The sequence below is a fragment of the Oncorhynchus clarkii genome, chromosome 22 (genome assembly GCF_045791955.1).
Source record: "Oncorhynchus clarkii lewisi isolate Uvic-CL-2024 chromosome 22, UVic_Ocla_1.0, whole genome shotgun sequence".
Classification (NCBI taxonomy): domain Eukaryota; kingdom Metazoa; phylum Chordata; class Actinopteri; order Salmoniformes; family Salmonidae; genus Oncorhynchus; species Oncorhynchus clarkii.
The window spans coordinates 37,225,376-37,250,660 of NC_092168.1; the positions used below are offsets into that span (position 1 = coordinate 37,225,376).

General features: G+C 42.5%; 1 protein-coding gene across 1 annotated transcript; it reads left to right on the top strand.

Annotated features, from left to right (window-relative positions):
• The first annotated feature begins 616 nt into the window (after positions 1–616).
• On the top strand, positions 617–23,977 carry LOC139380843 (vesicle-trafficking protein SEC22a-like). Its single transcript, XM_071123943.1, has 7 exons — positions 617–818; positions 10,676–10,893; positions 18,076–18,239; positions 18,639–18,818; positions 20,922–21,040; positions 21,335–21,400; positions 22,048–23,977. The coding sequence occupies exons 2-7, from the start codon at positions 10,709–10,711 to the stop codon at positions 22,246–22,248; spliced, it is 915 nt and encodes a 304-aa protein (XP_070980044.1). The 5' UTR covers positions 617–818; positions 10,676–10,708; the 3' UTR covers positions 22,249–23,977.
• Positions 23,978–25,285: the final 1,308 nt, after the last annotated feature.

The following is a 25,285-nucleotide window of genomic DNA, read 5'->3' on the forward strand; positions in this document are numbered from 1 at the left end:
TAAATTTGATTTCCATTGATAATTGGTGTGATTTTGTTGTCAGCACATTCAACTATGTAAAGAAAAAAGTATTTAATACGAATATTTCATTCATTCAGATCTAGGATGTGTTATTTTAGTGTTCCCTTTATTTTTTTGAGTAGTGTATATATCTGACTGTTATTGAATGAAAGTGACATTATTTTCCAATATGCTGTGGTATCCATAATAATCATCCATTTCTTGCTGGTGTTAAGGTGGTGCTGATGAGAATGCATTCACGCTTCAGTTTAGCGTTTTTGTCACGAATCTTGTTCTAGAGGCAGCTCTGCAGAGTGGTCACTAGCTGGCACAGCCACAAAGTCAGAAAATATTATTTTAAACCACTAACCACACTGCTAACCTTAGTGCATAACCTTAATTTTAAGACAAATACACTTGTTTTCATATGTTTACAATAAAGCCGAATTTGCAGCTGGACAATCTAGCGGAATTCTCTCAGTGCATCCTCCAAGACCAGACTCATCCCAATAAATGTCAACCTGCGCACGCATCACGTTGGCACTACCCATAATGCACAGCGAGACGTTCCGTCAAACACGTAAACATACGAGTTCCTTAACGCATTCATGTCCCCGTCGGAACTCGAAATGTCCAACTTCCTAACTGGTTACACGCGGCACGTGTATAACTATCCTGTTAGCAATATGGAACTTCCTAGTTCCGACTAATATCGAACGCGGCATCTGTCCTGCGTGTACGTTTGCGCCACAACAGATTGTAGGCAAATAAAAACGGTGCCCGGTGATGCTACGTTACAAGAAATAAACTACTTTGCGGTGAGTGTTGCATTAACACACGCATCTTTTCAGGTTAGCTCACAAAATAACAATTAATGTTGTTTGTTTGGAAAGCCATGTTAGTTTTGCTCTTGACAGCTAGTTAATGTTAGCTAGAGTGCAGTAGCTTGCTAGCTTACAGTACTAGGAGAGAGCAAAAGGAGAGTAGCTAGCTAAAAAAGGTGGCCCCTTTTTTAATTGATATTATGCGACATGGATAAAGATGGCTATGCATTCCCATTTAATAACTGAGTAGTCCTACTATTAAATGTAACGTTAAGATAACTAGCTAGTGATGTTTGCTAACTTGCTATCACATTTTGCACCATCCTCGACAAATGATTTGGCCAGCATTCTGCTGATCAACCTAGCTAGCTTTAGTTCAGTTTCTGAGCTATCAATCTCTTATGCATGTACCATATCCTGGTAAACAATGGAGAGACAAATGCAGGCTCACTCAAGACAAATGTAGCCAGTTAGCTTACTATCCAGGGGCTTGGAGAGGGCACATTTTTCGCGAGGCGTATTAAGTAGCCCAATCTGTACTCTTGAAGCCTACAGTTACTCCTTAACCATATGTAACGTTAGGTGTGTATCAATTTAAATTAACCTCTTTGTTTTTTGAAAATTATTTATCGCTGAAATGAAAGGTAAGGAGTTCCTTATGCTTCCAAAACCGCTCCCGAGTGGCGCAGAGGTCTAACATGCTGACCAGACCTGACACGTCGCGTGCCCGAGCGTCGCAAAATAAATTTAGAATTCCACGTTATTCAATTATTGAACCCACACTGCTCGCGCGCGCCAACGAGCGTCTGTGTTGCTGAAATACCCTGTCTTTCAAAGATAATTTTAAAAAAAATCCAAATAACTTCACAGATCTTCAGTGTAAAGGGTTTAAACACTGTTTCCCATGCTTGTTCAATGAACCATAAACAATTGCGGTCAAACGACCACCCCTCATCACTGTCAAACGCTCCCTAAAACACTTCAGCGAGTAGGCCTTTCTAATCGACCTGGCCCGGGTGTCCTGGAAGGATATTGACCTCATTCCGTCAGAGGATGCCTGGTTGTCCTTTAAAAGTGTTTTCCTCACCATCTTAAATAAGCATGGCCATTTAAAAAAAAAAAAGTAGAACCAAGGACAGATATAGCCCATGGTTCACTCCAGACCTGACTGCCCTTGACCAGCACAAAACATCCTTTGGCGTACTGCATTAGCATCGAATAGCCCCCGCGATATGATAATTTTCAGGGAAGTCAGGAACCAAAATACACAGGCAGTTAGGAAAGCAAAGGCTAGCTTTTTCAAACAGAAATTTGCATCCTGTAGCACAAACTCCAAAAAGTTCTGGGACACTAAAGTCCATGGAGAATAAGAGCACCTCCTCCCAGCTGCCCACTGCACTGAGGCTAGGAAACACTGTCACCACCGATAAATCCACGATAATTGAGGATTTCAATAAGCATTTTTCATCGATAAGAGACAATACTGTGTAGCTGTATTCATCGACCTGGCCAAGGCTTTCGACTCTGTCAATCACCACATTCTTATTGGCAGTCTCAGCATCCTTGGTTTCTTAAATTTCTGCCTCGCCTGGTTCACCAACTACTTCTCAGTCTCTCTTCTCTGTATACATCAATGATGTCGCTCTTGCTGCTGGTGATTCTCTGATCCACCTCTACGCAGACGACACCATTCTGTATACTTCTGGCCCTTCTTTGGACACTGCGTTAACTAACCTCCAGACGTGCTTCAATGCCATTACAACTCTTCCTTCCATGGCCTCCAACTGCTCTTAAATGCAAGTAAAACCAAATGCATGCTCTTCAACCGATCGCTACCTGCCTGCCCGTCCAGCATCAATACTCTGGACGGTTCTGTCATAGAATATGTGGACAACTACAAATACCTAGGTGTCTGGTTAGATTATAAACTCTCCTTCCAGACTCACATTAAGCATCTCCAATCCAAAATGATATCTAGAATCGGCTTCCTATTCCGCAACAAAACCTCCTTCACTCATGCTGCCAAACACCCTCGTAAAACTTACTATCCTACCGATCCCTGACTTTGGTGACGTAATTTACAAAATAGCCTCCAACGCTCTACCCAGCAAATTGGATGCAGTCTATCACAGTGCAATCCATTTTGTCACCAAAGCCCCATATACTACTCCCCACTGCGACCGACTACTCCCCACTGCGACCGACTACTCCCCACTGCGACCGACTACTCCCCATGCTCTTGTTGGCTGGCCCTCGCTTCATATTTGTCGCCAAACCCACTGGCTCCAGGTCATCTATAAGGCGAGGCTTTACCGAGAAAAGACTTCTCAGCTCACTGGTCACCATAGCAGCACCCACCCGTAGTACGCACCCCAGCAGGTATATTTCACTGGTCACCCCCAAAATCGCCGGAGACTCCTAACCCCCTCACTATCTGTAAGCACCAGCTATCAGAGCAGCTCACAGATTACTGCACCTGTACATAGCCCATCCAACTACCTCATCCCCATACTGTTATTTATTTATTTTGCTCCTTTATATCCCACTATATCTACTTGCACATCTATCACTCCAGTGTTTTAATTGCTATATTGTAAAAACAAAAATGCCACTATGGCCCATTTATTGCCTTAACCTCCCTTATCCTACTTCATTTGCACACACTGTGTATATATACACATTTTATTTGTCACATACACGTGGTTAGCAGATGTTAATGCAAGTGTAGCGAAATGCTTGTGCTTCTAGTTCCTACAATGCAGTAATGACCAACGAGTAAGCTAACCTAACAATTCCACAACTACAAACTTATACACACAAGTGTAAAGGGATAAAGAACATGTACATAAAGATAAATGAATGAGTGATGGTGCAGAACGGAATAGGCAAGATGCAGTAGATGGTATCGAGTACAGTATATACAGTGCCTTGCGAAAGTATTCGGCCCCCTTGAACTTTGCGACCTTTTGCCACATTTCAGGCTTCAAACATAAAGATATAAAACTATTTTTTTTGTGAAGAATCAACAACAAGTGGGACACAATCATGAAGTGGAACGACATTTATTGGATATTTCAAACTTTTTTAACAAATCAAAAACTGAAAAATTGGGCGTGCAAAATGATTCAGCCCCCTTAAGTTAATACTTTGTAGCGCCACCTTTTGCTGCGATTACAGCTGTAAGTCGCTTGGGGTATGTCTCTATCAGTTTTGCACATCGAGAGACTGACATTTTTTCCCATTCCTCCTTGCAAAACAGCTCGAGCTCAGTGAGGTTGGATGGAGAGCATTTGTGAACAGCAGTTTTCAGTTCTTTCCACAGATTCTCGATTGGATTCAGGTCTGGACTTTGACTTGGCCATTCTAACACCTGGATATGTTTATTTTTGAACCATTCCATTGTAGATTTTGCTTTATGTTTTGGATCATTGTCTTGTTGGAAGACAAATCTCCATCCCAGTCTCAGGTCTTTTGCAGACTACCATCAGGTTTTCTTCCAGAATGGTCCTGTATTTGGCTCCATCCATCTTCCCATCAATTTTAACCATCTTCCCTGTCCCTGCTGAAGAAAAGCAGGCCCAAACCATGATGCTGCCACCACCATGTTTGACAGTGGGGATGGTGTGTTCAGGGTGATGAGCTGTGTTGCTTTTACGCCAAACATAACGTTTTGCAATGTTGCCAAAAACTTCAATTTTGGTTTCATCTGACCAGAGCACCTTCTTCCACATGTTTGGTGTGTCTCCCAGGTGGCTTGTGGCAAACTTTAAACAACACTTTTTATGGATATCTTTAAGAAATGGCTTTCTTCTTGCCACTCTTCCATAAAGGCCAGATTTGTGCAATATACGACTGATTGTTGTCCTATGGACAGAGTCTCCCACCTCAGCTGTAGATCTCTGCAGTTCAACCAGAGTGATCATGGGCCTCTTGGCTGCATCTCTGATCAGTCTTCTCCTTGTATGAGCTGAAAGTTTAGAGGGATGGCCAGGTCTTGGTAGATTTGCAGTGGTCTGATACTCCTTCCATTTCAATATTATCGCTTGCACAGTGCTCCTTGGGATGTTTAAAGCTTGGGAAATCTTTTTGTATCCAAATCCGGCTTTAAACTTCTTCACAACAGTATCTCGGACCTGCCTGGTGTGTTCCTTGTTCTTCATGATGCTCTCTGCGCTTTTAACGGACCTCTGAGACTATCACAGTGCAGGTGCATTTATACGGAGACTTGATTACACACAGGTGGATTGTATTTATCATTATTAGTCATTTAGGTCAACATTGGATCATTCAGAGATCCTCACTGAACTTCTGGAGAGAGTTTGCTGCACTGAAAGTAAAGGGGCTGAATAATTTTGCACGCCCAATTTTTCAGTTTTTGATTTGTTAAAAAAGTTTGAAATATCCAATAAATGTCGTTCCACTTCATGATTGTGTCCCACTTGTTGTTGATTCTTCACAAAAAAATACAGTTTTATATCTTTATGTTTGAAGCCTGAAATGTGGCAAAAGGTCGCAAAGTTCAAGGGGGCCGAATACTTTCGCAAGGCACTGTACATATGCGATGAGTAATGTAGGGTATGTAGACATATTAAGTAGCATTGTTTAAAGTGGCTAGTGATATTTTTTTCCATCAATTCCCATTATTAAAGTGGCTGGAGTTGAGTCAGTGTGTTGGCAGCAGCCACTCAATGTTAGTGATGGCTGTTTAACAGTCTGATAGCCTTGAGATAGAAGCTGTTTTTCAGTCTCTCGGTCATTGCTTTGATGCACCTGTACTGACCTCGCCTTCTGGATGATAGCGGGGTGAACAGGCAGTGGCTCGGGTGGTTGTTGTCCTTGATGATCTTTATGGCCTTCCTGTGACATCGGGTGGTGTAGGTGTCCTGGAGGGCAGGTAGTTTGCCCCCGGTGATGTGTTGTGCAGACCTCACTACCCTCTGGAGAGCCTTACGGTTGTGGGCGGAGCAGTTGCCGTACCAGGCGGTGATACAGCCCGACAGGATGCTCTCGCTTGTGCATCTGTAGAAGTTTTGAATGCTTTTGGTGACAAGCTGAATTTCTTCAGCCTCCTGAGGTTGAAGAGGCACTGCTGCGCCTTCTTCACGACGCTGTCTGTGTGAGTGGACCACTTCAGTTTGTCCGTGATGTGTATGCCGAGGAACTTAAAACTTGCTACCCTCTCCACTACTGTTCCATCGATGTGGATAGGGGGGTGTTCCCTCTGCTGTTTCCTGAAGTCCACAATCATCTCCTTAGTTTTGTTGACGTTGAGTGATTGAAGCGTGGAATCAGATTGGTCGGACCAGCGTTGAACAGACCTGAGCGCGGGAGCTTTGTGTTTTAGTTTCTGTCTGTAGGCTGGGAGCAACAAAATGGAGTCGTGGTCAGCTTTTCCGAAAGGAGGGCGGGGGAGGGTCTTATATGCGTCGCGGTAGTTAGAATAACAATGATCCAGGGTTTTACCAGCCCTGGTTGCGCAATCGATATGCTGATACAATTCTGTACCGACTCTGATAGCCTGTCTCGAGTGAGCCATGTTTCCGTGAAGCAAAGAACGTTACAGACTGCCTGTTACACGAATGCAGTAAGCCAAGGTAAGTTGCTAGCTAGCATTAAACGTATCTTATAAAAAAAACAATAAATCATAATCACTTGTTAACTGCACATGGTTGTTGATATTACTAGATATTGACTAGCGTGTCCTGCGTTGCATACAAGTATCTAAGTATCTGACTGAGCGGTGGTAGGCAGAAGCAGGCTTGTAAACATTCATTCAAACAGCACTTTTGTGCGTTTTGCCAGCAGCTCTTCATTGTTCGTCAAGCATTGCACTGTTTATGACTTCAAGCCTATCAACTCCCGAGATGAAGCTAGTGTAACCGAAGTGAAATGGCTAGCTAGTTAGCGCGCGCTAATAGCATTTCAAACGTCACTCGCTCTAAGCCTTCTAGTAGTTGTTCCCCTTGCTCTGCATGGGTAACGCTGCTTTGATGGGGGCTGTTGTCGTTGTGTTGCTGGTTCGAGCCCAGGGAGGAGCGAGGAGAGGGACGGAAGATACACTGCCTATAAGAACATCCAATAGTCAAAGGTATATGAAATACAAATAGTATAGAGAGAAATAGTCCTATAACTACAACCTAAAACTTCTTACCTGGGAATATTGAAGACTCATGTTAAAAGGAACCACCAGCTTTCATATGTTCTCATGTTCTGAGCAAGGAACTGAAACGTTAGCTTTCTTACATGGCACATATTGCACTTTTACTTTCTAACACTTTGTTTTTGCATTATTTAAACCAAATTGAACATGTTTCATTATTTATTTGAGGCTAAATTGATTTTATTGATGTATTATATTAAGTTAAAATAAGTGTTCATTCAGTTGTTGTAATTATCATTATTACAAATACATTTTTAAAAATTGTCCGATTAATCGGTATTGGCGTTGAAAAATCATAGTCGGTCGACCTCTAGAGGACGTTTCTTTTTTTTTTGCTGAATTTTGTCTTCCTGTCCTTGGGTCCACACACATCGCAGCATTTCTCGTTGCTACCGGCTGCAATGTAGAATGATGAGAACTTAGTTCAGGAATTTTTTACTTATCTCACTTGGATATATAGTTACAGCAGGCCAGGGTAGGAGAATCAGGCACACACGTGCAACAACATCACTCACACTTCTGGTTTTGGAGGTGTTGGTTCGAGTGGATGGGGCACCAGCATCCTCCTGAATGCTACTCATGATGGCTGCAGAAGCTGGGGTCCTTGGAATATGTTGCAGCCTCTGAATTTGAGGTCTTACCAATGCCTTTCCCAGATTCTCGAAAAAGAGCCGTCTCCTCTGGAGCTTCTCTCTGTTCCAATCTGGGTTCAACGCCATCCAGATGACGAACCAAGATGTTGATAAATATCCAGCGTAGGGTTCTTCTTTTGCAGCTATAGCCAGTAACCAGCTTGCCTAAATTGTCCACCCCTTTTGTGGAATTGTAATTGACACTCCTGCCCACAGATTCTCCCATCCCTATGCAGCGTACTCATGAGTACCACATTTTTGCCTTCCTTTGGCACATAGGACACTAGGGATGTGTCTGCCATGAACTCAAATTTGGAGGAATTGGTAGGCCTCTTCTCTGTATTCAACAGCAGAAGTGGGAGCCCTGGCTTATTTTTTTAGTACTGTTCTTACCATCGTCAGCTTCCTCTTGAGGAGCTCCTGTCCCAGCTTGTGTGAAGTAAAAAAAAGCTATCATGTGATGTTGTGCCCACGGAGTCCCTGTGTCACGTCCAGGACAACCCTTGGTTCATCTCAGGGGCTCTGATGGGGCAGCGGCCCCTAAATGGCATATGCTGTTCATCAACAGTAACGCTGGGACCAGTGTTATAAAACAGGTTAACCTTTTTGGGGTAGGGGGCAGCATTTTCACTTTTGGATAAATAGCGTGCCCAAACTGAACTGCCTCCTACTCTGTCCCAGATCCTAATATATGCATATTAGTATTGGATAGAAAACACTCTGAAGTTTCTAAAACTGTTTGAGTCATCTCTGTCTAACAGAACTTATTTAGCAGGCGAAACCCCAAGGACAAACCATTCAGATGTTGTCTCTTCAATATGTTTTCATGGGGAATCCAGAATTCTAATATACTTTCCTGCAGTTTCTACCGCTTCCACTGGATGTCACCAGTTTGTAGAAATTGGTTGAGGTTTTTCCTTTGTGTAATGAAGAAGTACCATAGCTCAGAACGAACGTCACTTCATGTGTACCTTTTTGATAGAGGCGCGTAACCAGAAAAGTCCGTTTGTTTTGCTACTAGAAGCGTCAGTTTGTTTTGCTCCTGTATTGAACACATGATGATCTGTCTTCAATTTGATCGATTTATATACGTTTAGAAATACCTAAAAGTTGTATTACAAAAGCTGTTTGAAATGTTTTGGCCAAGTTTTACAGGTAACTTTTGAGATTTTTTAGCGACGTTGCGTAATTTGGAAGCAGTGTTTTTCTGGATCAAACACGCCAAATAAATAGACGTTTTGGCTATATCGACGGAATTAATCGAACAAAAGCACCATTTTGTGATGTTTATGGGACATATTGGAGTGCCAACAAAAGAAGCTCATCAAAGGTAAGGCATGATTTATATATTATTTCTGCCTTTTGTGTTGCGCCTGCAGAGTTGAAATATGCTATTCTCATTGTTTACTGTTGTGCTATCATCCGATAACAGCATCTTGTGCTTTCGCCGAAAAGCCTTTTTGAAATCTGACATGTTGGCTGGATTCACAACGAGTGTAGCTTTTAATTTGCTATCTTGCATGTGTTAGATTTTTATAGAAATGTATTTGAATTTGGCGCTCTGCATTTTCCCTGGCTATTGGCCATGTGGGACGCAACCACCCACTTGTCCCACACGGACCTGATTTTCAGCTAGCTTGTCTTTGCTGCCTAGCTGGTCTGGTGTCTCGGTTATTGAAGCCGATAATCCTGGAAATAATATGGAAGTTTTCCCAGAGGCGTTGTTGCACTGAAAAAATCTCTGCCAGTGTCTGCATCCCACAGGGATTCTGTGGATTTCCCATTGGATCTGAAAACGCCAGCAAGGATAAGAACCCCAAAGTATTCATGTAAATGAGTTTGGTCCATTTCCTTCCATCGCTCTCCAAAAACGCACCTTCCCTCCAAATTAGTGCAGTCAAGAAAGATTTTCTGCATAGTGTCTGGCATGAACTGTTCAAAGAGGATTTTATGTCCTGCACATGAGTAACCGCCATCCACGTTGGCCCTGGTTGCATCCTTATCACATTGGCAGTCATGAAGGGTGGGTCATTCCTTGGGAAAAAATGTTTTACAAACATGTTTATCCCCCTGCTGATGGACTGGTCCTGGTCCTGGGGCTGGCTGCTGACGGGCTGGTCCTGGGGCTGGCTGAGGGTCAATCTCATCCTCTTCTTCCAACTCCCTGTTAGATTCTGAATTGACAAACATGATCCTCATTCCAAAGTGGAAGATGTTCCTTCCATGTTAGCTTCTCTGTGTGCAAAAATGATTTCTAAGGCCCTCTGAGCAGAGATTGTTGCCATACTGATTGTGTTAAGGAGCCACACACGCAAAGCTGTTTTATGTGTCCTTCTCAATGTGCACCTGTCTGGGTTAGTATTACTTTTTTTTTACAATGTATCGTAATAACATTGTACAGGCTCCCGTCAAGACGTTGTGTAGTTTCTCACACTACAACGGGTAAAGAGTGCGAGAAAAGCAAGAGACAGGTTCTTGTCGTTTATGTTGGAACAGCAGGCCCAGGGAGGAAGAAGACAGAGTGACGGCACACAGCAAACCTTTTGTTTAATTTTTACCTACATGCACACTTTTAGTACCTTCTAAACCACATATGTAATATGAATATGTAAGGGGGTATTATTTACATGTTCTTCACAGAAAACGAGCCAAGGCCAATGAGTCTCAGGTTATTCATTGTATAAGTTTTATTTTAGTAAACATTGAAAACGCACGAGTTTTAACAAAACTCCCCCATACAGAAGACTTCTTCTTCCAATGACTGCAGTGTAATGGAACTGAGATTCATGACCAAGGGCATGCTATTAGCACTTTGAAAAACTGCTATCCAAGGTACCGAACCGTGGCAGACAAAGATTAGTCCTGCACTAACTTCAGTTGTCCCATTTATTATGATCTATTCTAGTGTTACACAAGGCTACCCAAAATAATGTGAATTAGATATAGCTATGGTAATATTGATATGCTGGCAATTCTGTTTAAACTAGGCCTATTTTATCAGAATGCTAATGAATTCACAAATATCATGCTCTATGAACATGTTCCATTTTTTCTTTTAGGTTTCCAGTGAGTGTGTAGAGCTAGCCAGCTGTATGATGTCAATGGTCTTGTTTGCCTCTGTGGTGCGGGTGGTGGACGGTCTACCCCTGTCTGCCTCCACAGACTACGAGCAGGACAAAGGCCTTCAGGAAACCAAGAAGCAAGTCAAAGCACTGTCTAAGAAACTCAGCCAGTTCCCTGACCGATGCACTCTGAAGGCTGGACAGTACAATATCAAGTAAGTTGCAAGTCACACTTAATGGGATACTTCAGGAGGTTTTGCTAACTAGTGCTAGGCCAGTTGCTAACTAGCGTTACCCATAGACTTCCAGTCATTGTGCTATCTGCTAACATGCTAAGTATAATTTAACTGAATCATAATCATAAAGGGTGGTATAGGGCTTGGTTTTTCCATTTATGTTTTGAGGTTGGACTTGAGTACGTATAGCTTGTTAGCACATAGACTGCACCGATTGGTGACCTCGTTAGTCAGTATGTGTTACACCTGTGCTGGTTGCCATCTCATTAGTGTTAAGGTGTTTCACCTGTGCTGGCCTTGGTGCTATTTATGAGGGGCTGGCCCAGTGCTCTAGTTGTCTTGATAGATGCTGGGGGTTAACACCTTTTAGTTGGCTATCCCTATTTCTAACAAACAAACCTTTATCTGCTTTTGTGTTGTCACCTTTTTGTAATGTTTCCTGTCTGTTTTGGTGGGTTTTTATTTTGGTTTGCTTCTTAGGCAAATTTTCATGGTGCGTGTCTTTTAGGTCCCAGTTGTTGTTGCTATGTAACTTTCAGTGGACTTAGTTTGAGCAACATTTTTTTTTTTTTTTGGGGGGGGGGATCTTCCTGGGGAATGTAACAAAATTGGATCTCGTGTTTCCCATGAGTATGGAAGTCACTCTAGTCACCTACTCTGAAGCTTTGCTGTGCCCAAATATTTGAGTGTTCAAAATACACTTTTGTGGTAGTTTGTCACTGACATCCACCTTGTAAGATTGGTGGAATCATTTTGAAAGTTGTATAAACACACAGGCTAATAAAAATGTAAAAAGGGCCATGGACTCTTTTTTTTTTTTTTTATTACATTTTTTTTTAAATTATTATTTATTTAATTTTACCCCCTTTTTCTCCCCAATTTCGTGGTATCCAAATGTTAGTAGCTACTATCTTGTCTCATTGCTACAACTCCCGTACGGGCTCAGGAGAGACGAAGGTTGAAAGTCATGCGTCCTCCGATAAACCCAACCAAGCCACACTGCTTCTTAACACAGCGCGCATCCAACCCGGAAGCCAGCCGCACCAATGTGTCGGAGGAAACAACACCGTGCACCTGGCAACCTTGGTTAGTGCGCACTGCGCCCGGCCCGCCACAGGATTCGCTGGTGCGCGATGAGACAAGGATATCCCTACCGGCATAACCCGGACGACACTAGGCCAATGGTGCGTCCCCAGAGTCTCTGGTGGAACAGCTGGCGCTGCAGTACAGCGCCCTTAACCACTGCGCCACCCGGGAGCCTCCGGCCATGGACTCTTAAGTTGAAAGCATTTGTAATAAACCCTACATGGGAGATGCTAGATACATTTATGAAGGCTAATCCGCTCAACATTGCACAGCATTATATCAAACTGGTATCTGGCAATCCAAAAGCAGTAGGCAGTTGATCGGTACTGCTTTGGTGGAGGAGGAAATCCATCTGGAGATGTTGATGAAATGGGTCCTACGGGTGGTAGAGTACATCCCGGAGACGTGCAGCTGAGGGAGTTAGAAATTAAGGTGAAATTGGAGGAACGGAAATTAGAACTTGAGCACAAGGAAAAGGAAAGTGAACGTGAGGAGAGATTGGAGGAACATAAATGAGTTAGAGCACAGGGAAAGACGAGATGAGCATGCAGCCAAACAACAAGAATGTGCAGCTAGACTAGAACAATAAGAACGTGTGCATGCCATTCGATTGAAAGAGCTGGAAGCACTCCGAATCCAGTCTGGCCCATCTTGCTCCCTCAACAGAATTTGATCTTGGTCGGATCACCTGGTTGTACTGCCTTTTTGATGAAAAAGAGGTGGATGTATGCATTACTTTGTTTGAGGGGATTCCCACATCCCAAAAGGGCTGAGATATTTGGTGTCCTTGTGGGTAAGGCTCAAAGTGTACGCCGCTTTATTTCCCGACCAGAGTTCCGATTGACACTGTTCTAGCTGCTATACTTTGGGCTTATGAGTTGGTCCCAGAGGCATACTGACAATAGTTCCGTAAATTACAAAAGACACAATCGCAACGCCATGATGAGTTCGCTGGGGAACAAGCATGTCTTTTGATCGCTGCTGTGGTTCTCAAGAGGTCAAGGACCTTGAGGATTTGAAGACACTCCTACTTCTCGAGCAGTTCAAAAAAATTGCCTTCCCCTCTACTTTTATGAGCACAAGGATCTCACTCTTGATAAAGCTGCAATTATTGCAGATGAGTTTGTTGAGACACAAGCATCTTCACAAAGCACCCAGTAGTTATCCCTATGCAAAAAGAAATAGAGAAGTCACATCCTACTGCAAGGTTTCAGTCCATTCATGAAATCATGTCCACAGAAACATGTCAAACGTTTTTTTATAATCAATCCTCAGGTTTTTAAAATATATAATCGATAATATATCAACTGCAAATGTCTTTCACAGTAGGAGAGGGAAAAACAATAGCTTCCAAATTCTGTTGCGCGAGCAAAACTAATGTGACCACTTGACGCGATGTTATAGTTCTGGCTCATTTTTTCAAAATAAAAGCCTGAAACTGTCTGAAGACTGACACCTTGAGGAAGCGATAGGAAAAGGAATCTGGTTAATATCCCTTTAAATGGAGCAATGGGAGGCTATGGAACATGGAGTTTTCAAAATAGAAGCCACTTCCTGGTTTGATTTTTCTCAGGGTTTCGCCTGCAATATCAGTTCTGTTATACTCACAGACAATATTTTGACAGTTTTGGAAACTTTAGAGTTTTCTATCTTAATCTGTCAGTTATATGCATATTCTAGCATCTGGTCCTGAGAAATAGGCTGTTTACTTTGGGAACGTTATTTTTCCAAACATAAAAATAGTTCCCCCTAGCTTCAAGAGGTTTTAACAAACACGTTTAGCATCTCCAGACCTCCACACACACATCATCATTTGGAACGGCTACATTTAAATCAATTTAATACACACATCACAATAAATCCATAATTGTTTTTGTAGGCAGGTCTGAAGAACATGACTTGGACTACTGTGTTTTCTGGCTATGCTCCATGCCATAGGCTGTAGGCTTGTTCATTTTGCAGACAAGATATGCTTTAAGTCCCGTGTCATTCTATAGTAAGAAGAATATAATTTAACTTAGCTGTATAAAATAGAAAGGATATTTTTTCCCATTCCAATGTGTGCATATGACGTGGCTATGTTGAGCGTAAAAGATTATTTGGAACAAGTCCTCTACGCTAGATTTAGTTATTTGGCAACTTTAGTCGTAAATTATACAAACCTTAGAATGTCTTAAATCAAAACATATATGGGCTATATGATGCAACTATCGGCTGTTGATGATTTGAGAAAGTAGCAAAAAGAAAGCTTACACGTTCCTTGCCTCAGGCGGCACAGCACAGATCATCAAGTGATCATATTTTCACCCATCAGACTATTCTCAATGTAGTCTTTACTAAAATGTGAAATGAGTTTTGATTTAGACTGTCCCATTATGAAATGGGCAAGGGGAGAAAGACATATATCCGTATACACTGGAATAGCGAATGGAGGTGGCTCGTTTTCCCCTCCGGTCCGCTTTTCAATGATGCCAGGTAGACTAGTTTGTTTTTATAGCGGCGCATGTGCTTAATATGAGCAGCTGATAAATATAAGAATACTTATTTCACTCCACGCATCAGCCACTGTTTGAGGAGCGCAGCGAGAGCCTGCATACAACAGGTGATATTTCACCCAAACTCTGTATGCCATGGACTCTCCAACCCTGTTCCTACAGCTGCCCAATGCTTCATTTCAAGTGACATCTGCACCGAAACATATTTCACTAAACTGTTGACAGCCCCTCTGCGCGCTGGAGAAAGGAATAGAGGAAGAGATGGAAACGCATGGTGGTGAGATTCTCTAGCTAAAGGTAATGTCACCCAATTTAATTATGAAAATATTAAAAGTGCCCTATTAAGACTATTCACAATCAAATAGAAATTCACTATCATCTGTAGGGTAACTGCCCTGCACAATCAAATAGAAATTCACTATCATCTGTAGGGTAACTGCCCTGCACAATCAAATAGAAATTCACTATCATCTGTAGGGTAACTGCCCTGCACAATCAAATAGAAATTCACTATCATCTGTAGGGTAACTGCCCTGCACAATCAAATAGAAATTCACTATCATCTGTAGGGTAACTGCCCTGCACAATCAAATAGAAATTCACTATAATCTGTAGGGTAACTGCCCTGCACAATCAAATAGAAATTCACTATAATTTGTAGGGTAACTGCCCTGCACAATCAATGAACCAACAGCATTGCCAATGGCTATATGTTCTCTCCCAGACTTGTGGATAGACATTTTGGAGTGTAGCATAAGGTAACCAGTCCATCCAGTATGCATAATAACAGTCCACGTTCAAAGCCGATTACTAAAATGTGTTAAGTTGTGTAGTATAGGCTAGAACAATTATGTACCAAAGACATCTTAAATCAGTTTTTTTTTTTTTTTTTTTGCCAGGTGTAATATGTAGTAGGCACAATCATAATTTTCTCCCCAATTTTGTGATATCCAAATGTCTTGTCTCATCGCTGCGACTCCCATAAGGAGAGGCGAAGGTCGAGAGCCATGCGTCCTCCAAAACATGACCCAACCAAGCCGCACTGCTTCTTGACACTGCCCGCTTAACCCGGAAGCCAGCCGCACCAATGTGTTGGCGTAAAAACCGTACACCTGGCGACCGTACCAGTGTGTATGCACCCAGCCTGCCACAGTCACTAGAGCGTGATGGGACAAGGACATCTCTGCCAGCCAAACCCTCCCCTAACCCGGACGACGCTGGGCCAATTGTGTGCCGCCCCATGAGCCTGGACTCGAACCAGGATCTCTTGTGGCACAGCTAGCAACTACGATGCAGTGCCTTAGACCACTGCGCAACTCGGGAGGCCTCACACAATCAGAATTGTAGTAGTTTTTTGGTTTGTTTTGCAGACTTGAGCTCATAAGCCTAGGTGTATGTATAGGCTCTAATATGCATACGGGCGTTTTGAATGAGTCATCACTTTAGAGACCCCAACCAACACATGTCCAGAGTGCATAAGAGGAGATTACCGTAACTCAACGGTAGTGTGGAATTTTTCTGTGGTCATGACTGCCGATGTGTCGGTAAAACGGTCACCTTGATTCTGTCCTATTGCTGATGTCACAACACTTTTCCTTGTTTTGTGAATATCTATTAAAGCTCTTTCCTGAAATGCTCCAATTCCCCTAATGAGTTTTGTGACAGCCCGCCAATTGTAATTGACCAAACTGTTTCAAGAAACACAACTGCGGCATTACAAAATCCACCTGTTCACATGGACATGGGTTATTAGTCACTTGGTCCAAAATCCACCTGTTCACATGGACATGGGTTATTAGTCACTTGGTCCAAAATCCATCTGTTCACATGGACATGGGTTATTAGTCACTTGGTCCAAAATCCACCTGTTCACATGGACATGGGTTATTAGTCACTTGGTCCAAAATCCACCTGTTCACATGGACATGGGTTATTAGTCACTTGGTCCAAAATCCACCTGTTCACATGGACATGGGTTATTAGTCACTTGGTCCAAAATCCACCTGTTCACATGGACATGGGTTATTAGTCACTTGGTCCAAAATCCACCTGTTCACATGGACATGGGTTATTAGTCACTTGGTCCAAAATCCACCTGTTCACATGGACATGGGTTATTAGTCACTTGGTCCAAAATCCACCTGTTCACATGGACATGGGTTATTAGTCACTTGGTCCAAAATCCACCTGTTCACATGGACATGGGTTATTAGTCACTTGGTCCAAAATCCACCTGTTCACATGGACATGGGTTATTAGTCACTTGGTCCAAAATCCACCTGTTCACATGGACATGGGTTATTAGTCACTTGGTCCAAAATCCACCTGTTCACATGGACATGGGTTATTAGTCACTTGGTCCAAAATCCACCTGTTCACATGGACATGGGTTATTAGTCACTTGGTCCAAAATCCACCTGTTCACATGGACATGGGTTATTAGTCACTTGGTCCAAAATCCACCTGTTCACATGGACATGGGTTATTAGTCACTTGGTCCAAAATCCACCTGTTCACATGGACATGGGTTATTAGTCACTTGGTCCAAAATCCATCTGTTCACATGGACATGGGTTATTAGTCACTTGGTCCCATTAATGCCGTGTTCAAAGGCGCCGGCCTCCAACCATTTTTAGATCGGACAAAAACGAGCACCGACTAAGACATCATTTTGAATGATGGAATTCCGAGTTGGAAACTCTGGAATCTACCTAGAAATCTTACTTTCCGACCTGAAGATCGATGACGGCACAATTTGAACTAGTTCCCAGTTGTCTTGAAACCACCATTAGACAGCAGATATTGGCTTGAATGAGAAATGTGTGTGTGTGTGTGTGTGTGCACGCACACATTCCTCCCTCTAGGAGCAGGGTTGGTTGGCCATCCACTCTACAGTCTGAAGCCTCATTTGTTATCATGAGGTCCTTTAATCAAGGCCCAACATCGGCCTCACTGTGAAGGAAAGAGACTGAGGACATGCCAGACAGCAGTTAAGTCACTGGGTAATCTGATTTAAAGCTCTTTTTGGGCAATGCTTAACTCCGATGTATTGGCCCTTCGAGGGGCTCTGCTGAGCTCCAGTTGAGTGGATGCTATGATTTTTGTCCCTCCCCCCCTGGCACTCTCCAAATGACCATAATTCAGCACCCATACTTCATAAGCAGAGGGAAAAGAGTGAGCTAGCTGTTCCCCCTCCCCATTTAATGCTTGTTTTAATCTTCCTGTAAAGAAACTAAGAGACCGATACTGGCATCTCTTAGCACACTGCAAACCAGCCTTTATTCAAGCCACCTGTTAACATTTCTGTGAATTATTTTCGATGGATTGGTTGGAAACACCTCTGGCGAGGTTCCTTTTTTGTGTAATCTTAAATGGTATTTCTTGGTAATCTTGCATAGCTATTATAATGCCAGTTGTTTTGTTATATCTCCAAATATAATTTTGATCCTGAATAACATATGCAGGGACATCTCATGGTTTTGTTTATGAATACTACTGAACTCACTGTGCTTCCCACTGTTCAGCATTGTAATTGCAGGAAATAATAGTCCAATGTATTCTTGCTCACTCTGTGTTTCAGTTTCACCTGCTCTCTGGGTGTGGGTTATCTGATGGTTTGTACAGAGACCTACCCCAACGTCCTGGCCTTCTGTTTCCTGGATGAGCTGCAAAGGGAGTTCATTGTCACGTACGACGCCAAGCGTGTTAACAGCGCTGTGAGGCCATACTCCTTCATCGAGTTGGGTGAGTCTCTCTTGTTTTCCCAACAAACCCATGCATTGTCTTACTTTAGAAACACAGGGTTTCCCTTAGCCTGGTCCCAGATCTGTTTGTACTTTTCTGCCTACTCCTGGCGTGACCTTGACTGTAGTGTTGACAAGACTAGACTGCACAAACAGATCTGGGACCAGGCTAGGTTTCCCTGGTTTGACGCTTTCAAAAATATATTATATTCCATTTAGAAGACACTTATTATTTTTGCGTATGGGTGGTCTCAGGAAACTAACCAAACCACTATCATGCCCAAACATTTTAGAGCATGTTTATACTGTACCAGCAGGAATATACAATTCCTAGGTTGTATTTTCATGATAGACTTCTCTATTCTCACACCCTTCATACTTGTGTTGCGGCCTCATCCAGACAACTTCATCCAGAAGACGAAGCAGCGCTTCAACAGCCCCCGCTCTCTGTCCACTAAGATCAACCTGGCCGACATGCAAACAGAGATCAAACTTCGACCGCCCTACCAGCTGTCCCCTGAGGACCTAGGATCTATCAATGGCTTCTCATACCACACCCCCTCCAAGTACAAGGGCATAAGTAGGTACCCCACACAGACACACACAGGATAGTTGTGGGAAAACTTCTTAGGGCTAGGCGTCCCACTAGCGGGACAACTTCCGGGTGAAACTGGAGGGTGCTCAATTCAAATAAATAATCATAAAAATTATGGATATTAAACATTTAGGTACATACAAGTGTCTTATATTGGTTTAAAGCTTATATTTGTGTTAATCTAACTGCACTGTCTGATTTACAGTAGCTATTACAGCAAAAACATGCCATGCGATTGTTTGAGGACGGCGCCACACATCAAAATATTTTTCCACCGGCACAGGTTTCATAAATTAACAAATGGCGATTTTTAAATATTCACTTTTGAAAATCTTCCTCTGATTTGTCATCCAAAGTGTCCCAGCTATAACATGTCGTTTTGTTGGATAAAATCCTTCTTTATATCCCAAAAGGTCTGTTTAGTTGGCACCAACGATTTGAGTAATCCACTCGTTCAACATAAAGAAAGGAATCCGAAAATCTACCCCTAAACTTTGTTTCAACAAGTCAAAATACATTTCTATCTACTCCTCAAATACCCTAAAATGTAATCAAACTATAATATTTCTTACGGAAACAAGTATGTTCAATAGGATTTTAGAAGATTCGTCCTTTATTCATGGCACCCGCAAACACAAATTTCCAAGACTCTGTCCCTGTACTAAAACAGTTATTTCTTATTCGTTTTGGAAGTTACAAGCCTGAAACCTTGAACATAGCTTCCACAGGGTGTCAGCAGTCTATCGGAATTGCATCCTGGGAGCTAGAATTGAGTATGCCCTTATACTAGCAAATGTAAAAGCATGGTCTCTCTCCCCAAAAAAATTCTGGTTGGGTTTTTCGTTGGATTTTCTCCTACCATATCTATTGTGTTCTACTCCTACATTATTTAAACATTTCTACAATCTTCAAAGTGTTTTCTTTCCAATTGTACCAATTATATGCATATCCTGGCTTCAGGGCCTGAGCAACAGGCAGTTTACTTTGGGCACGTCATTCAGGCGGAAATTGAGAAAAAAGGGGCCTAACCCTAAGACGCTTTAGTTAGGTTATGATATTTTCTCATCAACCTGTACCGCTCTACAGGGTTTTAACAAACATATTTTTTTAGTGCCTGCAACTGTAGTTAAAGTTGAGTTGTCTATTACACAGCTTAGTCTTTCACATTCAGCCATACGTTGACAAACTCATGCGCTAATTTATGCACATTGAGGTGTTTTTCAAAGTGCCTACCTGCCTTTTGTGTTTTCACACACAGTAAACGTGTAAGGCTCTTTACTTAAGCTTTAACATAATCACTTCACTGTGTACTGAATGACAAATTGATTTTATTTGCATTCCATCCACCTCATTCTAATCCTCCCTTTTCCTGTTCACCTAAGCCTTTACTGTAGACTTCTCCTTCTGTCACGTTAGCACATGTTGAAAATGGCTTCCATCCATTCCATACCTCATGGACAGCTTGGTTGGGAACATGTTTGGAACAGAACCAAAGTTAGTCACTTGAAAGCCCTATAGGGTCAGCTCTTTGAAGGACACCTTGGCATGCAGCTGTCGTGTGTGTGTGTGGCCCCTCCATTAGTGATCCCTGACTGAGACCGGCCCACCACCTCTCTGTTGGTACCTTCACACCTCAGTAATCCCAGCTAAATGATTGTGCCCTGGGTCACCACAGCTCCTCTGTCTCCCTCAAGAACCACTGCATTCATATTCACTTTCCTGTCACTCACTGTGAAGGGATGATCATCAAAATGTTGTCATTTTGGTATTTAGTCAGTGGTTTCTCTTCAAATGTTAGGAGAATTCTAAGATTGCACATGATGGCATAGTGCAGTGGTTGACCATGTCTATACCCTGAACCTAATCCTGCTCTGTAGCTATTCATCATATTTATAAGAATTTAGCTGCAAGATCTTACTTGGCACCCTACCTTAGGTCATGGCAGCCTCTGGCACTGAGTCTGTGTTGTGATGTCCTTCAGAATCACAACGTAGCTGTTTCTCTCAGTCTGTATAGTCTCTTAATGTGTCTATTGCTCATTGGCCAGATCATTTCTGCTGGCTCTTAACAGTTCCCTTCTCCGCCCAGCTCCCAGCCAACAGCTTGATCCTGTGACTCTACCTGGCATCGTCTCCTGTGTGCTGAGCATCCTCTGTGGAGGCCTCAATCTACTCCGAGGGGTTCATGCTATAGAGAGCACCATACAGGTAACGCCAGAGCGATAGATACATTACTCTATTTAATTCAGTGGGAAAGTCCAAAGTGACCCCCTGTAGCTATAACTAATCCAAGCCTTTTCATATGAACAGTTTGTAACACCTGGTATTTATCTTATTGGGTATGCTTATTATTGCTTTTCAGAGGCTGTTTTTGTCCATTGCTTTTGTTGGCTTTCTTGTCCAACCAGTTTCACCAAGCCTTGTTTCAAGCCTACCTACTGCTGTACATTGACCTCGCTATCTTCTCTCCCTCGTCTTCATCCCCCGTTGGTTTGCCGGCAGAACGACGACGAAGACTTTAATTACGTGATTGCCTTTTTCCTGGGCACAGCAGCCTGTCTGTATCAGGTAAGTCATAGCGAGCAAGAGCTGCCTTGTCTCCTTCTGGCAGTCACTGTGATGAGTGAGGTGGGGCTTCCGAGTGACGCAGCGGTCTAAGCCATTGCTTTTCAGTGCTAGAGGAGTCACTACAGACTCTGGTTCGATTCCAGGCTGTATTACAACCGGCCGTGATTGGAAGTCCCATAGGGTGGTGCACAATTGGCACAAGGTCGTTAGGTTTTGGCCGGGGTAGGCCGTCGTTGTAAATAAGAATTTGTTAACTGACTTGCCTAGTTAAATAAATTAAAAACAACCCTGCACTCTGCATCACAACTCTCACTGTACAGACGGGGTTGTTAGTGTTCGTCTGAGTCTAGCTACAGTTTACACATAATTGTACATTGAAAAGTGCAAATAATATGTATTACATTGGTTGCAGAATAGGGCTTGTCATTTTATTGCTGGTAGTTGATTTAAGCTTGCACTAAATAATTGGGGCATCCTTGAATAAAGGTGAAATATTGGACATAGTTTGAAAGCAAAGAAAGATTGGTCTCCTGCAAGGGATTTTCAGTACAATGAAGTAGCTCTATTGTTCTCACAGAAGTTGACTCTTCTCTTTTTCCCGGTGTCTGTCTCTTACTCCATCTCTCCCTTTCTCTCCCTCTCTTTAGTGTTCCCTGTTTGCGTACTTCTCTGTGTGGAGGAACAGTAAGTCGTTCCTGGCCTTCGCCCTAATCTGTCTGTCCAACATGTACCTTTATGAACTGAGGAACGTGTGGCAGATCCTCTTCCATGTGACTGTAGGGGCCTTCATGACACTACAGATCAGACTGAGGCAGCCGCAGGGCAAAGCTCCGGACTACAACGTCTGACAAAAACTACAACCAGGAGACTTACAGTCAAAACAATAAGAAATAAACAACTTCAGTATCTGACAAAACCCAACAAATATACTAATTTACAACCAACCACCAACAACAACCATGTCTAAGGCTACGGAGCAAAGAAGTGACTCTGCTCCTGCTCTCTTTATCATGTTTCTTCCCCACCACAGCTCAGGACTGTGGGCCAGCCTGGCCCTGCCTCAATCCCGTTGGATGCTGAGCTCACTTTAGCGTGGCCTCAAAGTGATACGGCCCAATAGGATTAATGGGTGGTGCCACTACAGCCAAATAATTGGCTAATAATATTCATATGAATATGTTTGGGGTAACTATCAGGAGTCTGAACAGGGGTTTCTGACTTAAATTGAATCTCTGGCGTCACAGACATGTATAATTGAAGTCATTTAGACGCTCTTATCCAGAGTGAATACAGGAGAAATTAGTGTTAAGTGCCTTCCTAAAGGGCATATCCACTTTTTTCTTTATACCTAGTCGGCTCGGGGATTCAAACCAGCGACATTTTGGTTACTGACCCAATGCTCTTAACCGTTAGGCTACCTGCCACCCCAGTATCGTATGTTATTAAATCTCTTGGCTCGTAAAGATTTGTTTTATTGATTTTGAGAATAATTTATTCAAAATAATGTGTATGATCATGTCACACCTGTTACTTCCATGTACTTTGTTGCAGGCTTCATGAATATTATATTGCTTGAAAGCTGAGTTTGGCATGGCAAATGTAATGTGGTGGTGTTATCCCACTGTTTTCATCACTGGGAGGCCAACCTTATCATCTCCGTATCATCTGCCAGACCTCCTGGTGCAGTGGTGGTAACAGCAGCCACTGCTGGAAAGGGTTTAATTTACCTGTGAGCCATCTGTCATCCCGATGTTTCAGGGTATTACTCTAAAGGCCAGAGTAGGAGAGGAGCTAGACGAGTTACTCATATTGTAGCAGAAATGGTTACTTCCAAAAATACTCAATGCTTTTCTTTTGCCATGTATTTTCCAATGCACCATTTATTTTGCATAGCTTTTGGATTACAATGTCAGAAGCAGAAATTACTGAGGACAATGTCAGTAAACTTCCTAGAAACATTGTTTAATTTAATGATGAGTTAAGGGATTGTGCCAACGATGTTCGTTTTTTTGAGGGGGGTGGAGTGGCCAGTGTCAGTCAGACTAGAGATAGTCATTGCATGAGTGGAGAGTATAAACATGGAACCAAGTATTATGAACATCTGGCAACAAACTACATGTATATCTGGGCACTACTGCACTAATCCAACCCTTAAGATTTGTCATCAACAATGGCCAACATGTTTTCTATTAGCCTGTACATCTTAGCAGACTGTGGTACTTGACCTTTGTGATCTAAGTTAGCCTCCAGTATGACATCTAGGACTTAAATGTTTTATTTGATGTTGGCTGTTTCCAGGGGTGCAACTTTCACTGCGTATGATGCATTTTTACCCCCCCCCCCCCCCCCACCCCAGTTGAATCACTGGAATGTGATACAAAATGTGTTAACGGTGTGCTTTAGGACCATGCAGATGCCTCCGAGCATTCGGGTAGGGTGTTTATCCGACTGAATAAAAAAAGTCTCCCCCCACTTCTAAAACCAAAGTTGCGCCCCTGGCTGTTTCTAATGACATACTTTTGCAATCAATGTAATGTAACTAAATATACAACATTAAACAGATCCTCATTTTGCTAATGGTGTGTGCATAACCAAGTAGTTTACTATTTCCACATTCTTCAAGCTCTGTTAAGTTGGTTGTTGAAAATGGCTGTCTAGCAATGATCAAGTCTTGCCCTAAATGTCCAAGCCAAGGGGTGTGAATACTTTCTGAAGGCACTGTAAAGTTTCTTAGAGGTTTCTTGACTCCTTTACTGTATGTATAAAGTACCATTAAATGTAGTGTCTGTATCAGCGCAATAGAAATGATTCCAAATGGATACCATACCAATCCATAATCTACTACACCTGAGGCAAACCGGAGTAGTGCATTTCTGCGTTTCATATAAAAAATCCCCCTTGTGCCTTGGCAGCAGATAAAGAGGATCCCTAATAAATATAAATCAGGAAGTGTAAGGTTGAATGCAGAAGAAGTCGTAGGTATTTGAAGAGGAATTGTAACTCATTTGGACAGCACTTTAAATTTGAATGCAAGTGAGGGGAAGTCTGTTGCCATCTAGGCCTATTTGTGACTAATACAGACATAATCAATGTTATTTTTACACTGTCCACAGCAACCGTGGTGTCCTGCTTTTAAAGGGCATGGACTCGGCAAGATTACCAATTTATGAGTCCTGACAAATCATTGTCTTCATCCGGCTGTATTATGCAGTCATTTCCTTTGAAGTGCAGGGCATTTAAAGCACTTCTACCTTCCCCTCTATGTAAAGATTTAAATCAACATAGTTTTCGTAGGGCCTCCCGGGTGGCGCAGTGGTTAAGGGCGCTGTACTGCAGTGCCAGCTGTGCCATCAGAGTCCCTGGGTTCGCGCCCAGGCTCTGTCGTAAATTGGCCTAGCGTCATCCGGGTTAGTTGTAGCGCTGAGACAAGATAGTAGCTACTACAACAATTGGATACCACGAAATTGGGGAGAAAAAGAGGGTAAAAAAAAAAATCGTACACAGTAAAGCCTGCTAAATGAATTGATCAGTAGGCTACAATGCCCTTTACATCCACCATCTATTCTATGGGCTTGGACTGTTTCCTCTAGTCTCCAGTTTATTTGGACTGTTTCCTCTGTAGTCTCCAGTTTATTGGGACTGTGGCCATTGCATTTAAGTACAGTCAGTCTTACTCGCTTAACTAATTAACAATTAAAAAGTTAACAATTATTTATGGGCAATTTGCAGAGGGGCAGATAAAATAGTCCTGTTCATATTGTAGTTTATCAGTGCTTAAGTTGTATACGTAGTCTATCTAATAACATGTATAATTCACAACCAAGGGTCATTAGTCCGGGTGCCATTTCTGACAGATTTACTATCACCTATATAGTGCACTACTTT

Excerpts from the sequence above, each read along its gene's own strand:
- LOC139380843 (XM_071123943.1), top strand. The coding sequence starts at position 10,709 with ATGATGTCAATGGTCTTGTTTGCCTCTGTGGTGCGGGTGGTGGACGGT. Across the intron at positions 18,240-18,638 it reads ATACTCCTTCATCGAGTTGG|ACAACTTCATCCAGAAGACG; the intron begins GTGAGTCTCTCT and ends GGCCTCATCCAG. Across the intron at positions 18,819-20,921 it reads CTCCAAGTACAAGGGCATAA|CTCCCAGCCAACAGCTTGAT; the intron begins GTAGGTACCCCA and ends TTCTCCGCCCAG.